The 14,646-nt window shown below is 42.1% G+C and overlaps 1 protein-coding gene across 1 annotated transcript in view; it reads left to right on the top strand.

Moving 5' to 3' along the window:
- The window catches only part of NIPAL2 (NIPA like domain containing 2), an 84,754-nt gene extending 71,565 nt beyond the window's left edge, over positions 1-13,189 (top strand). Inside the window, exons 7-11 of the mRNA XM_047842476.1 lie at positions 1,247-1,382; positions 3,267-3,355; positions 7,700-7,763; positions 8,933-9,027; positions 10,416-13,189. Coding sequence (XP_047698432.1) covers positions 1,247-1,382; positions 3,267-3,355; positions 7,700-7,763; positions 8,933-9,027; positions 10,416-10,528 — 497 coding nt within the window. The 3' untranslated portion in view covers positions 10,529-13,189. The remainder of the gene's footprint in view (positions 1-1,246; positions 1,383-3,266; positions 3,356-7,699; positions 7,764-8,932; positions 9,028-10,415) is intronic.
- Positions 13,190-14,646: the final 1,457 nt, after the last annotated feature.

The raw sequence follows: 14,646 nt of genomic DNA, 5'->3' as shown, positions 1-14,646 counted from the left end.
TTTTTCAACGTTTTTATTTATTTTGGGGACAGAGAGAGACAGAGCATGAACGGGGGAGGGGCAGAGAGAGAGGGAGACACAGAATCGGAAACAGGCTCCAGGCTCTGAGCCATCAGCCCAGAGCCTGACGCGTGGCTCGAACTCCCGGACTGCGAGATCGTGACCTGGCTGAAGTCGGACGCTTAACCGACTGCGCCACCCAGGCGCCCCTCATCAGCTGCTATTTTAAACATTCTCTCTATATAATGCCTTTTCAAAAGCTAAAAGGGATAAAGCTCAGATATATCATGACCAGGTAGACCAACAGCACAAAGAAAATGTTTCTTGTTCGCATTGCCTTTGACTTAGAGTTATTTGATTTCACGTAAAAAATGATTTTTTTCACTTTCTGTAGGTTTCAGCTTAGTTACGGAATTAGATGCGACATTAAATTTAAGCAACCTAAAACCAAAAGAAAACGCTATTTTCTTCCTACAGAGACATGGTGTTTCTAGAAAATGCCTCATTGCTTTCATATTATAACCTTATCAAGTCACTTCTTCATTGCTGTTGGGAACCTATGAAAAATTGGTTTGCCTAAGGCCAGGTTCCTCTTTAACATAAGAGTATAAATAGAAAGTGCTTATGTAACCCTTAGATTTATGGTTGACTGAGAGATGGATGCTCAGCTCTGGTCCTGCTTCCTATTACTGTCTTCAAAACAAATACTTTTTCATGAGACTTCTAGACATTTATGAACAAAAAGGCTCAGACATAGACTCAGTACAATTCTTAGTAAACTCACAGAGGGAGTCGCTTTCCACTCTCCGGATTTTCTCATCTATTTGGCTTTCGATTTTTCAGGATCGTTTAATAGTTATTTTCCCACTCATGTCACATGGACTGTCTGACTTTGCTTCTCTCCCCCACCTTCCTTGTTTTCTCCTCTCCCATCTCCTAGTAATTATAACCTCTGCGACATCCTTTCAGCAGTGAGGGCTGGAAAATAAGCATCTTGCTCCCAAGATAAAAAGCACCCAGTCGCGTAGCAGATCTTTAGCTGATTTAGGCAAATTCAAAGTGCCGCACGGCTTGAGCGGCCGGGCCACCCCTTGTCCGAAGCCACGTCCTACCCCCACCTCTCACAAGCCTGCGTCCTGAAAGCATGACTGGAGTATTGACCACTCTACTGTGTAAGCTTCAGGTATTGGTTGGTAATTCCGTCTCAAAAATGTATTTTATTTGTGTCTCCTGTTTTCTTTTTCAGCCTCGTTGACTGTCATTTCAGTAAAAGCAGTCTCAGGCATGATCACTTTTTCTGTGACGGATAAAATGCAACTAACTTATCCCATCTTCTATATCATGTTTATCATCATGATAGCGTCTTGTGTTTTCCAAGTCAAGTAAGTTAGCTTCTACCTATTCACTAATCTTTCAACATTCCCGTGCTTCTCTGAGCATTAATCTTTATTGGCGTCCGTGGATAATTAAAATGAGGTGTAACTGATTTCTGAGGGTGAAGGGCCTTCAGCTTGTCCTCAGCCAGCACGCCTTGCTTTCTCCTTCGCGTCCAATAATAAGTTTTTGCTAAGCTTTGCCTTCATGTCTTGTGAGTTCTAAAGTATGGCCGCAATCTAGCTAAGTGCACTTTGATACTTTCCTGATGCTCTTCTGCTTGTAATTAATATCCATCGTACGCAGGTTGTCATTAGCAATAAATCAAAGGGGAAGGTCCACATCCAGGATTTCATTCTAAATATAGGAAATGCATGAACCCTTCACCTTCATTCTTAGCTCATGCTCATTAATTGCCCAGGGATGGACAAAACCAGACGTTTGGCCGGGAGGGAAATCCTTTCCCCAGAACTTTGCATCCTTGGCCAGGATTTTCTTTGTACCCATGGGATCGCGGAATGATTGTTTTATGTTTCTCTTGGGGCCTAAGAGTGGTGACATGGAACATTTTAAATTTCTGTTCTTCTCTCCCCCCCACCCTCCGCCACCTCCTTCTGCTCCAGTCACTTCCCCTCCGTTTCACATCATGATTATGCCTTTGCCTGCGAGGCTGTCTTTAGCCAGCCAGGAAGTTTTCTGTTTATCCCAAAATGCTGTGCAAAAGCTCCATCCCGGAGCCAGCTGGGAAATCAGGGCCTAAACTCGGGAAGAGTTTAGGGAAGAGTTCCCTCCATAGATGCCAGCAGCAAAGCCTAATAGTTCTGGGTCGGACATGGGCCTGTTGCAGGGAAGGTGGAGAGTGACTGGAAAAACCCAGTGTTTTGTCACTGTTTCATTTGTCATTTCCTTATGAGAATGAGTGTGTTTCTAATGCTTGAGCCTTGCCACTTTGTTTCATCTCCCTTTCTTCTTCAAAATTCATCAGCACGGCTGTAACATCTTTTTGGAATTTGGTGATTAGCATCATTATCTTTAAACTCAGCTTTATGAATTTAAGAGGGAGGTCCAACCCAAGGCACCCTGCATTCCCACCACCCTTGTCCCAGTCCCTGCCTCTTCCACACTGGTGCCCCGTGAATGCACTAGAACTGTAGAACTGGCCACCCATCAAAACCGCCTGAGGAGTGGTCTTGTTTGTTCATAGATAGGTACATATACACACACACATATACATGCATGCATGTACACACACGTGTGCTCAGGCACACCTGGGATCTACCCACAAAGCATTTCTTTTTAATTGTGCTAAGACAGGACCTAAACGTCAGTGCTTTTTAAAATTGCTCAGTTGACGTCAATGACAGGGCAGCACGGCTTCACTGTGGGAACCTGAGTCGCGCTGGTGGCCAGAGTGCGAAACTGAGCTCCCCACATGTGCTGTGCAGCTGGAGCACGGAGCATTGTTTTTGAAACATTAAACATTCCTTTACTTCTCCATCTTCCTTCTTGGCATGTGGCATGTCAATGGATAGCTACACTATTCCCCAGATATGATATTTAACAGATTCTAGGGTCTATCCTAATGAATCAGCTCCAGTGTGATACTGGTCCAGCAGCTTGACTCACTTCCAACTCAAACTTCTGTGGCCTCAGAATATGATTAATTGCTTTTCATTGTTACTGTTGTTGGTTTAAACAGACCATAAAACCTGACATCTGATCTCATACATCAGATGCATATAAGCTATGACTGCTGATTGGAAATGCCCTTTTACTGCACTTCCTTTCCCTTTGTAGTTGTAGCTTAAGGACATGCGTTTCTTGAGGTTACTGTTAACTTGTTGCTGAACGTCTCTTAAAGCCAGAGCTTCAGTAAGTGCCTTCTGCTCTAGGTTCCTGAATCATGCCACGAAGCTCTACAACACAGCGATGGTGGTGCCCATTAACCATGTTTTCTTCACGACCAGCGCCATTATCGCAGGTGAGCTTGGGTTTTCTCTGCTCGGGTGATTCGACCCCCACAAAAGCATAAATAAAGTTTCTCTCGGAGTAAACAAGACAGCCAAGCAATCTTCAGTTAAAAGGACACACGTAGCCGGTATCATACCCTGCTCACCTCCACCCGGATCTGAATTTGCTCCATAACATCCTCGCAGACAGGTTATTCTGCTTTGTGGGAAGGCTTCCCAGTGCTCTCTGTCTCCCAAGACAGCTCAGTCCTGTTTTGGATCCCCCTAATTATTTGGAGTGCTCTAATTATTAGAAAGTGTTTCCTTATAGTGGGGTTGAAACTAGCCTCCCTGTAAATTCAAGACTCTCATCTTAGTTCTGCTTTCTGGAGTCTTCTCCTTGCCAGCCCTTCTTTTAATTTTTTTTTAATGTTTATTTTTGACAGAGAGAGAGAGAGAGAGAGAGAGAGAGCGCGCGCGCGCGCGCACAAGCGGGGGAGGGGCAGAGAGAGAGGGAGACACAGAATCTGAAGCAGGCTCCAGGCCCTGAGCTGTCAGCACAGAGCCTGACACGGGGCTCAAACTCGCAGACCGCGAGATCATGACCTAAGCCGAAGTCCAACTGAGCCACCCAGGCGCCCCTCCTTGCCAGCCCTTCTGATAATCAAAGCAGCTGAAGGGTCCTCTTGTGTCTTGTCTCTGGGCCAAACTTTCCTCTTTCCATTAACTCCTCCTTCCTTGCCCCTTACCACTGATCACCTAGATCAAAGACTGGGGTCCAAAACTGAATCCAGTGTTCCAGGGAAAGGCAGGCAGATGAGAATAGAAGCTACTATCTTCACTGCTCTGGCCTCTGTTTTTCTACTATTACAGTCCTTTTGTATTTATTGACAATTCAGAAACATATATATGTGAGACACAATAGCATTTTTTTTAAAGCATAAATTTGACTTCACTCATATGAGGACTTTAAGATACAAGACAGATGAATATAAGGGAAGGGAAGCAAACAATATAAAAACAGTGAGGAAGACAAAAACGTAAGAGACTCTTAAATATGGAAAACAAACAGAGGGTTACTGGAGGGGTTGTGGGAGGAGGGGTGGGCTAAATGGGTAAGGGGCATGAAGGAATCTACTCCTGAAATCATTGTTGCACTGTATGCTAACTAACTTGGATGTAAATTTAAAAAATAAATTAAATTTTAAAAAAAAGAAGAGATCAAAAAAAAAAAAAGCATAAATTTGAAACTTGGTCCAATCCAAAATATAATAGATTCCAGTATATCACTCCTAAGGTTAGTACTGTTATGCCCTAGTTTATTGGCTTGTTGGATATATTTACTACCTTCTTATATTGGAAGTTCATTTCCCAGAGCAAAGTTTATGTATTTTGGAAGCAATTAGAGATTATGTTTCCTAATTGACACACCTTTCTTATTTCATGGCAATGTGACTGCCAGTGGGCAGTTTCTAAAAGTAATCGATGCATTTTTTATTTCCCAAAACTGAACCTTACGTTTAAAGAGAAAGATCATATACCAAGACATCTGATTTTTTTTTTAGAATTTTATGCTTGCTGACAAAAGAAAGTATGAAAAGATGGCACATTAGTGTGCCCTAGAATTGTTAGAAACAAAAATAATAGGGCCCCAAAAGAGGTACAGGCATGACATACAGCCTAATAGTTAATGTTGTAAAGACGTGTAAAAAATGTACTTCCCTTGAAAAGAACATTTCTGTAGTAGGACCAACAGGGCTGGAATCTCAATATTTAGCACGCCAAGTAATTGATGAGTCAGAGAGGCTGGAACTTTCTGGAAGTGATAATAGTTCATCTGCTATTACTGAAGTATGGAATGGAGATGAAGCTTCTTGACTAATTTTCCTTTTTTGCCCCCATCAAAAAGTCTAGCTTAAAATTACAATGTGGTATCATATTTTGCCTACGAACTAGTGAAGTTTTTGTTTTGTTCTTTTTATTGCAATAACTAACGCCAAGAAGGCTGCAGTATTACTGGCACTCTCGTGGAGTTGGGTAGCATGGCACTACCCTCCGAGAACTGGGTTTCATTGTCTTCATCAAGAGCCTTAAAAATGTTTCTAATCTTTGATCCTACAACTCAACAACAACAACAACAAAAATAACCCAATTTAAAAATGGGCAAAGGACTTGAACAGACATTTCTCCAAAGAAGATGTATGAATGACCAATAAGCACACGAGAAGATGCTCAACATCACTAATCATTAGGGAAATGTAAATCAAAACCACAAGGAGACATGACCTTTTACCCATTAGGATGGCTACTAGCAAAAAAGAAAAAAACAAAAAGAATTAACAAGTGTCAGTGAGGATGTGGAAAAATTTGAACTCTGTGCATTGTTGATGGGGATATAAAATGGAGTAGCCACTCTGGAAAACACTATTCCTCAAAAAATTAAACATAGAATTACCATACAGTCCAGAAATTCCACCTCTAGGTCCATATCCAAAAGAATTGAAAGCAGGGACTTGAACAGATATTTGTATGCTTGGATTATAGCAGCATTATTCACAACAGCCAAAAGGTGGAAGAAACTCAAATGTCCATCAACAGATGAGTGGAATAGTATGTCATACAATGAAATATTATTATCCAGCCTTAAAAAGGTAGGACATGCTGAGACATGCTACAACATGGATGAACCTTGAGGACATTATGAGATAAGCCAGTCACAAAAAGACAAATGCTGTAGGATCCCACCTATATTAGGTATCGGAGTAGTCAAACTTACAGGTACGGAAAGTAGCATGGTGATTGCCAGAGGCTAGAGGAGGGGGAAATGGGGACTTGTCATATAATGGGTAGAGACTTCCAGTTTTGCAAGGTGAGAGGGGTCGGGACATTAGGTGTACAATAATGTGAATATACTTAACACAACTACAAACTTAAAAATGGTTATGATGGTGAACTTTTTGTCATTTGTATTTTACTATGGATTTTAAAAAAAGATGTTTCTACTCTTTGAAGCAGAAATTCTGCGTTAAGCAGCAGTAACAAGAAAAATCCTGGGGTGCCTGAGTAGCTCAGTCAGTTCAGCAACCAACTCTTGATTTCAGCCCAGGTCATGATCTCACAGTTTGTGAGATCGAGCCCTGCATCAGGCTCTGCACTGACAGTGTGGAACCTGCTTGGGATTCTCTCCACCTGCCTCTCCCTCCCCCCATCTGCACATGCGCAAGCTCTCTAAACAAATAAACAAGCAAATTAACAAATAAATAAATGAAAAATCCTAAAACGCTGAGAAAAAAATACGTATGAAGAAGTTTATCACTAATTTTCTACAGCAAAAAAATTTCAAAACAGCTGAAAATGCCCTTAAAAGAAATGAATATTATAGGGCAGTTACTTAGAATAACATGGAAACATTGAAATGATTACACAAAAGTGTGCAATAACATGGAAAAATGCTTCCAAACCTGCTCATCCATTCAACAGATATGTATTAGGACTGAACGTGGATCCTTCCTGTACGAAGTTTATTCTCCGAGCACTCCTTTCATATAGGGCTCTGTCTTGTTCATCGTGGTGTCTGTAGCACCCCGAACAGTAGCTGGCCCAAAGGACTCAGTAAATATTCGTTGGCTAACCAGCAAGGATAACACCGCACACACAAAAATCCAGTTCCAAGTAATACATAATTTAAAGATGGCTTTAAGAAAAAAACAATTCTATGAAGGCTTTGGGACCTTAGACCAAGAAGAAATCCTTGAGACCAACAAGGAGAGAAGAAAAGTTCCTCATAGTAAACAACGCATCCAAGTTTTCCTTCCCCCAAAAGGGCGACCAGAAGAAAGAGAAGGGAGAGGGGGTTGACAGTGAGAAATGGGGCTGGGTGGAACGACTACGGTGCCCTCCAGTGGCTGAGTGCACACGGGGCATTGCCAAGAGTGACAGCCTGGGCAGCCAACAACTGCCCTGAAGGGAATGCTGTGTCAGAGGCCCCAGAGTCCACGCAGGCTCTCAGGTCAGGCTTGCTGACCCCTGGCCTAAAACTGTAGGTAGGCAATGGCACTAGAGTTTTGTTTTCTTGCGTGTTCCAGTGGGCTAAATCCTAAACTGGATAAGAAATTTCTATTTGCAAAAGTTATGTTAATTGTGTTGATTGTGTAATAAGAATACATTACATAGAGCCTACGAATCTATGTTCTTTTTGAAATCACTGAAAATCTGAGTGTGGCTTGCAAATATTTTCAAACTAAGCTACAGGATGTGCATTTTAAGGGTCCCTATGCCTAGAAAAAATAATACATTAACATAATTTAAAAAACAGTGTGTAGCTTTTATATATGTTCTTACCCTAAAATTAAGTTTGTCTTTCGTTCCCGTTATAGGTATCATATTTTATCAGGAATTCCTTGGTGCAGCTTTTCTTACCATATTTATATATATTTTTGGGTGAGTAAGTGTCTCAGAAGTAAGGAATGTGAAATCCTGTTACTTTTATGTAGGATTTTTGGCATTGTACCTCAGGTATAGAAAATTGGAAGGTAATATAAGAAAAATTAGTTTCCTGAGCTCTTAAAAGAAACATATTTTTCAATTTAACACCCTACACAGGGTGTTATATGACCCTACACAGGACTCCGTGTCTTTGACTTGGTGATTTGGGTATCTCTCTGAGGGTTCTAAAACTGGGGATGTTCAGTTCCAGCCAAAGTCTCGATAAATCCACTGGTTGTTGTAGCTACTCCATGACCTTTTTGTACTAAATCAGATTTACCTCACTCTTGGAAAATTCTAGGTTAGATCTCACTCAGGAACCACAGATGCCTCTGGGATTATCTAGAATAAAAGGTCAAGTCTAGGACAGATTATTAACTTTGGACCTAATAACATCAGATTGGTGGTACCCCTTCCTTGTATCTGGACGCCCATCATTCCCCCTTCCTGGAGATTTGGTGGGCATGATTGCTGACATTCTTGCAAACAGAGGGCAGAATGTTGACAGAATGTCACCGATGTCTAAGATCCTCTGTTGGTTCCAGCTGGCACTCCCTTAGCACTTTAGCTGTTTCTTGATCTGGTGTTCTGCATGACCATTGTTATGCAGACTTGAGCCCAGACTATTTTCAGTGTAGAAAACCATCTAGCTTGAAAATTCAATTTCATAAGATGCTTGGGCGAGCCTAAACTTCTAGGATCTGGAAACTATGACTATTCTTATGGCCAAGGACAATTAAATTTCTTAGAAAATTAAAGAACTTTGTTTTTTTTTGTTTTTTTTTTTTTTTGTTTTTTGCTTGTGTTGCATGCCAGTAATGGGTCTGGGCATGCATGGATAGAAAATGAGACCTAGTGTCTACCCAAAGGGTTTAGAGCCTGATTTAGCCTCCAGATGGTAAAAACCTGGGGCAGAGATTTATTGGAAGCTGCCCAGGTCTTGGTTCTGGGGGAAAGTATTATTGGCTGCAGCAATTAAGACAAGTTCTAGAAGGCTTACCATGAAAAACAGGAAAAACAAAACCAACGGAATTTGTGTCATCATGTAGAATATGGAGCTCGGTTATTTAACACCATGAGTTGTTTCAGTGTTCTTGTGTTCCTTATTAATATTACTCTTACAGGTGTTTCCTGTCATTCCTTGGTGTGTTTCTGATCACAAGAAATCGAGATAAGGAACATCTGCCACAGTCTTACATTGACTTTGGAAATATTCCTGGTAAACTGTCTATTCTTTAATTTATGATGGAAAACTTTATCCATATAAATTAGTAGTCGCTGCTATTATTTGGGGTGTTAAAATTACTATAAAACATAATTCTTATCCTTAAAAAATGTACATTTAGCGATGAAACCAGAAGTGATGTTTTAACTGTAAGTGTTAGTAATCATTTATTTGAATGTCAATTTCGCACAGAACACTGAGGATATAAAAGAACTGGCCCTGTTTTCTTGATTTGGGTGATGTCGCAAATTTCCTTTTTGGATTTCCTTAAACTGAAAAAGGGTGAGGGGTAGGAGTGGGGAATGGCTGCCAACAGCAGACCCCTGCTGCTTGGGGAGCCTTTGAAGGAACATCTAAGGGCAGGAGGTTGGGCTGCTAAGGAATATAGTTCCTGGAAAGACTGCAGTGGCCTCTGCACTGTGGGACCAAAAGGGATGTTCTTCACAGTCACCTGAACATGAATAGCTTCTTCCCCTCCCCCACATTTGCCTTCATCCTGATCCACGTAACATGCACCGTCTTCCCAGCCCCCCACTCTCACTGGGAAATAACTTGCTTTAGTCACGTAGACAACAGAAGCAATGTTCAGAACAAAGCAAAGTTTGCTGTGTCCTCACCCCCTCTCCTGCCCACCCAGTATTTCCAGCTTTGCTAGGGATTTGGGGTGACCTATAGGTTTCTAGACGGAAGTTAACAGTGATCTGACAGCTTCCTTTACCATTCTGTTAGGCCCAAACCTTCGAAGCAAAATTCATTAAAGCCTTCTCCCTATGACTGGGAAAATATGGCCCAAGAAGTTCTGTGTTCTCTTTCCCTCTTGAGTCCCCTAATCAGCTAAGAGCATTCAGGGCAAGAATTGGCATTCGCGGCAAGGGTGTGCATTATAAATGACGTGTATGGTTAGAAGTTCTTGGGTGGAAAATAAAGTTTTCATATTTTTAACCCGAGTTTTCATTTCACAAAGCCCCATACATAGGATCAGTAGCAGCTTCCAGAATCTGCTATGAAAGTCTGTTTTCTCTGTTGTTATATACTTAGAACAAACATGGAAAAGGGGGAAGGACACCGGGCAGGAAGGTGTGGAGATGAGTGGATGCTTCATGTCCCCCCCGTGACTGATCCAACCTGGTTTCCATGCCCAGCACAGTAGGCCCTGTGCGGTGGGGAGACAGCTCTCTCCTGTGGACGGCGCATGGTCGCAGTCAAGGGACATGGAGTTCCGAGGCCTTTTCTTCCCGGTGTTTATCTCTTGTTTAGAGGGTGACCACATATTATAAAAAAAGGTGGAGGGGAATAAAATGTGGCTTGGAGAGAGGAGAAATTATTAACACTTATCCTTTTGTATGAGCGCAAAAGATTTTCTGTGATTACTATCTCCACAGGGAAACAAACACTGGACAAAATACAACCAGATTCAAATGGCTTATCCTATGGAACTTTGCCTGATGGAAGTGACTCAACGAAGAGCCAAAGCGGAGAGAAGAAAGAGGTCTAAAATGCCGAGAGGGATGGCTTCTGGCCTGTTATTCGATATCACCTTTGAAAAAAAACTGCACATGTTCCATTTGTGTCCACAGCTTTTCTGTGCTGACATGTGCTAGCTAGCATTACTGGTCCTTCACCGTGTCTCCATTTGTGCGGACAGCGGGGCCTTCCTAAGCCTTGACAGCCTCATGTCTTCATGGAATGTAATTTGAAGTGTTCCCCACACCCTGGACTTGCCCCTGGTGAACTTCTAACTGGCTAGATCTTAATTAGGGCCTGGCTACTCAAGCAGGACTGTCACACAAAAATGTGCGTTCACGATTTGGCTACAGAGTACATAGGCTGCTCTTCCCACTCGACTTAGAGCGTCAGCTGCTTTGCTTTAAAGAGACATGTTAATCCCACAACCTCATTCTGGTACCAAAGGTTTGAGAACATTCATTTCTCCTACGACATCTTTTATGAGCCTCCCCCATAAAGATCTCACCTTTCTATTCCTAAGTTAGAATGGTGAATCATCTTTCCTGAAAATGAGCCCTATTATAACCATCCTTTTATCTTTAAAATTAGAGTTTGTAAGTGGCATTCTGTGATGGTGTGTACCTTGGCTGGTGAACTTTTTCAGATTAAGAAAGGAGCCACCTCAGAATTAGGACCAATTTTTCAAAAAAACATAGAATGATGAACATTTTCTTCAGCTGTATGATCCTATTATACTTGAGTTGAAATTGAAAACTTCATATCCTATGCCTGTATTTGTTTAGTTCTTATGACTTATCTACTGGGTATATTTTAACTCCTGACACAAGGGTCAAACTCATATTTAACTTCTTAGTGTTACCTTCACTAGCATACCATGTCTTCCCCAAGTTATTATCTCGAGCTTTATAAATTCTTCTAGGCAAAAGGACAGCTATGATTGGAGACCTGGATTTTAGCCATTGAAGTCTGTAGACATAGCCAGGTGGCCCAAGCTGAGACCAGAGAGGAAGGCCATGTGCTGCTGTACCCTGCCTGGCTCCACTGCTGTGACTAGTCAGATACCTACTAAGATATATTTGTAGGGAGAGTCCATAATCATATCTGTTATTTATGAACTGCTAATATATTTAAATGAGAAGAAAAAAGCTAGCCTTCACTGTAACCAAAATCAAGTAATAAGCCCTATCCCTAATGACATTTCAAAACCTTCAGATCACGTCTGACATGCCAGTCCAAAATTGTTCAGGCCAGTTGTCTGGCATTTGTAAAGGCTGTTATCCCGGAGCTCTTGAGACTGTCGTCTGAACTGCTTTGGGTCTTTCAGCCTCGTTCCTTGTCATAACCTATGCTCCTGACCAAACCTGGCCACAAAGGCAAGATCCGAATCTATCACCCACGTATGAATAATAGCCTAGAGCCCATGTCTGGCTTTTGAACTCCTGGTAAGAATTCCTGCTATTGTGGAAATTATCCCCCTAATTCAAATAAAACAGTCCTATAATTTATGGCATGTTTTACTGAATCGGTCCAACATGTTGGCACTTGAAGGCTCAGCTAAGAAATGTGTCTGGTGTCTTAAACTACAGATTTCTGATGACTCTTAAAACTGGTTTCAAAGATTGCGAAAATATTTAGACTAAAGAGTTGTACTTGAAGTGGGACTCCATTTATAGCTACAGCACGTGGTTTTGAGCACTGCAGAATTTTGCACAGACACAAGCATGATGCCAATACTTTAGTAGTTGCCAACATTCGCATCTTTTAAAAATTTTGTGAAATGACATTGACTTATGCACATTTGAGCAATCCAGCAACGCTTTAGAAGTCCAGGCAACGTACAAAATATATCGAGACCTAATTTTACTTTCCACGTTGCTTCTTCAAAGCCAGGTGAATAGGAGTTTTAGTTGTATTGGCTCATAAGATTTTTTAAATTACAAAGTGCATGACAACAACCAAAGCCAACCCAGTCCTTCTCTTGGCATTGTGAATTGGGGACCTTTAGCCAATACTTGACTCATTTGACTGTTTGTCTAGACGAGGGGCCTGCAAAATTTTCCTGTAAAGACGCACAGAGTAAATATTTTTGGGTCTGTTGGCCAGTGTTGCTTGTCGCAGCCACTCAGCTCAGCCATGATCGCATGAAAGCAATCATAGATGATACGTAATGAATGAGCATGGCTGTATGCCAGTAAAACTTTATTTACAAAACAGGTGGTCAGCCCTAGGCCTGTAGTTTGCCAAGCCCTAATCCAGACTCCCTTGCCCTTGCTATGCAGTGTCTTTCTTGTTCCTTGGACATTCAGGAGTTGAAAAAGTGGCACTTCATGGTCCATGACACACTAGGATGCTATGGCATGGTGGAGCCATGTCTTGATATTTACATTAGGATCTTGTTGCTTATATAAGATACAGATGGAAGCGGTGAGTTCATTATGGGTGCCCAAGTTTCTCTTGAAAGCAGTGGTTCTTTTGTGAGCACCGCTACCTGAACTGGAAGAGCCTTTCCAGTCCCATAGTCCAAGTTGATAATAGCCTCAGAAGTGAGTACGAGCTACCTTTCATCAAAGCAGAGGACTTTACCATCTGATTGTTTTCACTTTAAGTGTTTGCTTAGTCTATAACCATAATACTTTCACTACCAGAATCACTTGGGAAAAAAATACAATAAAAACTTCTCAAGCAGTGACTCAGAATGTGTTTTTCAACACCCCCATCCCACCCCCACAAGCTCCTGGAAATTCTATTTTGTGGCAAAGAAAGAACAGGAAAAGGCAGATTTCATAGATTATTGCAATGTCAGTGCTAGTGAAGAGTAATGGTGATAATGTGCAAGTTTGGCTCCAAAAGAAGCAGGTGTAAATGGTGGGTATGACTTAAATGGATTGAAACACTGAGCCAAGTTCCTGGAAGCCAAGAACCCTCTCTATGCTCCTTGTTTCCAAGCGCACAGCTCATCCAGGGATGGTAACCGTCTGCGCTCGGCCACGCTAAAGGCTGCTTCATACTTGCCAATTTAATAGTGATGTTATGGACATAAATACAGCAGCAATTAAAATGAACCTTCCCACCCCCCACCCCCCACCAGACTGCTTTCCTTAAATTCCAGGGCTGGTTATGGAGATAATCCTTGCACTGGCCACTGCCTACCTAATTCACATGTCTGACGCTAGTGAACCTGAGTGCTTTAGTGAAGTTGCTAGATAAACACCACACGTGTTGAACTTTTAGAAGAAGATCTCAGAATTGAGCCTAACGTGATTGTGTGGGAAATTTAGGAGCTGCTTCTAATCGTTGGACTCATCAACAGTCTGGCTCTTATTATGGCTGTCTTGGAATTAAAAAAGAAAAAAATCCACACAAACATGGTTTCCATGCAAATGCAGACCAATCTTGCGTTTTTAGCAGTTGTGGTAAGTGCAGGGAAAAGCCTTCCCACCCAGGAATTCTTGAGTCTGTCCCCTTTCTTACCAGCCTCAGGGTACCACACAACATGCAGCCCTGTGCCAGGAGAGCAAATCAGTTACAGGAGCTACGACCCGTCCAAGGAAACATTTTTTGCAAGAAAGAGAGGAAACTCCTCCCTCAATGTTGGTCCTTATTGAGAGTTAATGAGTCCCAACCACAATGTAAGAGAGGCATATCAACTCCAGTATCAAATAAATGTGGTGTTTTGGGGTGCACCCAGCTGAGCCAGAGGTTGCCAACAGTTTCACAGAGTTCCAGGCAAGGTGCAAGATAGCCCCCGTGTTCCAGGAAAGAATCTCCTTCCCAGGGAGCTGGCAAGTGCCAGAGAAGGAGCCCCTCCACTCCTGACGTGACCAGCACGCGTGAACCAAAGCCACTTTGCACATTTGAGCTGCTGCTACCCAGACGCAAGCTAATCCTTCCAGTGTGCACACATCCCACTTTGGGAGACTTTTCCTTCATGGTTCTAATTTGAAAACCAACCTCAGCAATTTTCTGAGGTTTGGGCTCTAGTCCTTCCGTCCAAAGTTCCTCACCTAAACCTTCTAAAACGCTAAACACGAACAAGGAAATGACCCAACTCAAGCACTCTTGATCCAGGGTCTTGAAGTTTGAGTTGTTTGCCTGATTATAGACCCAATCACCACATGCCTCAAACTTCCCAAAGACTAGGGGCGC

Source organism: Prionailurus viverrinus, chromosome F2 (genome assembly GCF_022837055.1).
Source record: "Prionailurus viverrinus isolate Anna chromosome F2, UM_Priviv_1.0, whole genome shotgun sequence".
NCBI lineage: Eukaryota > Metazoa > Chordata > Mammalia > Carnivora > Felidae > Prionailurus > Prionailurus viverrinus.
Note: the sequence above shows the minus strand (reverse complement) of the source record. Positions and strands in the feature narration are given on the sequence as shown.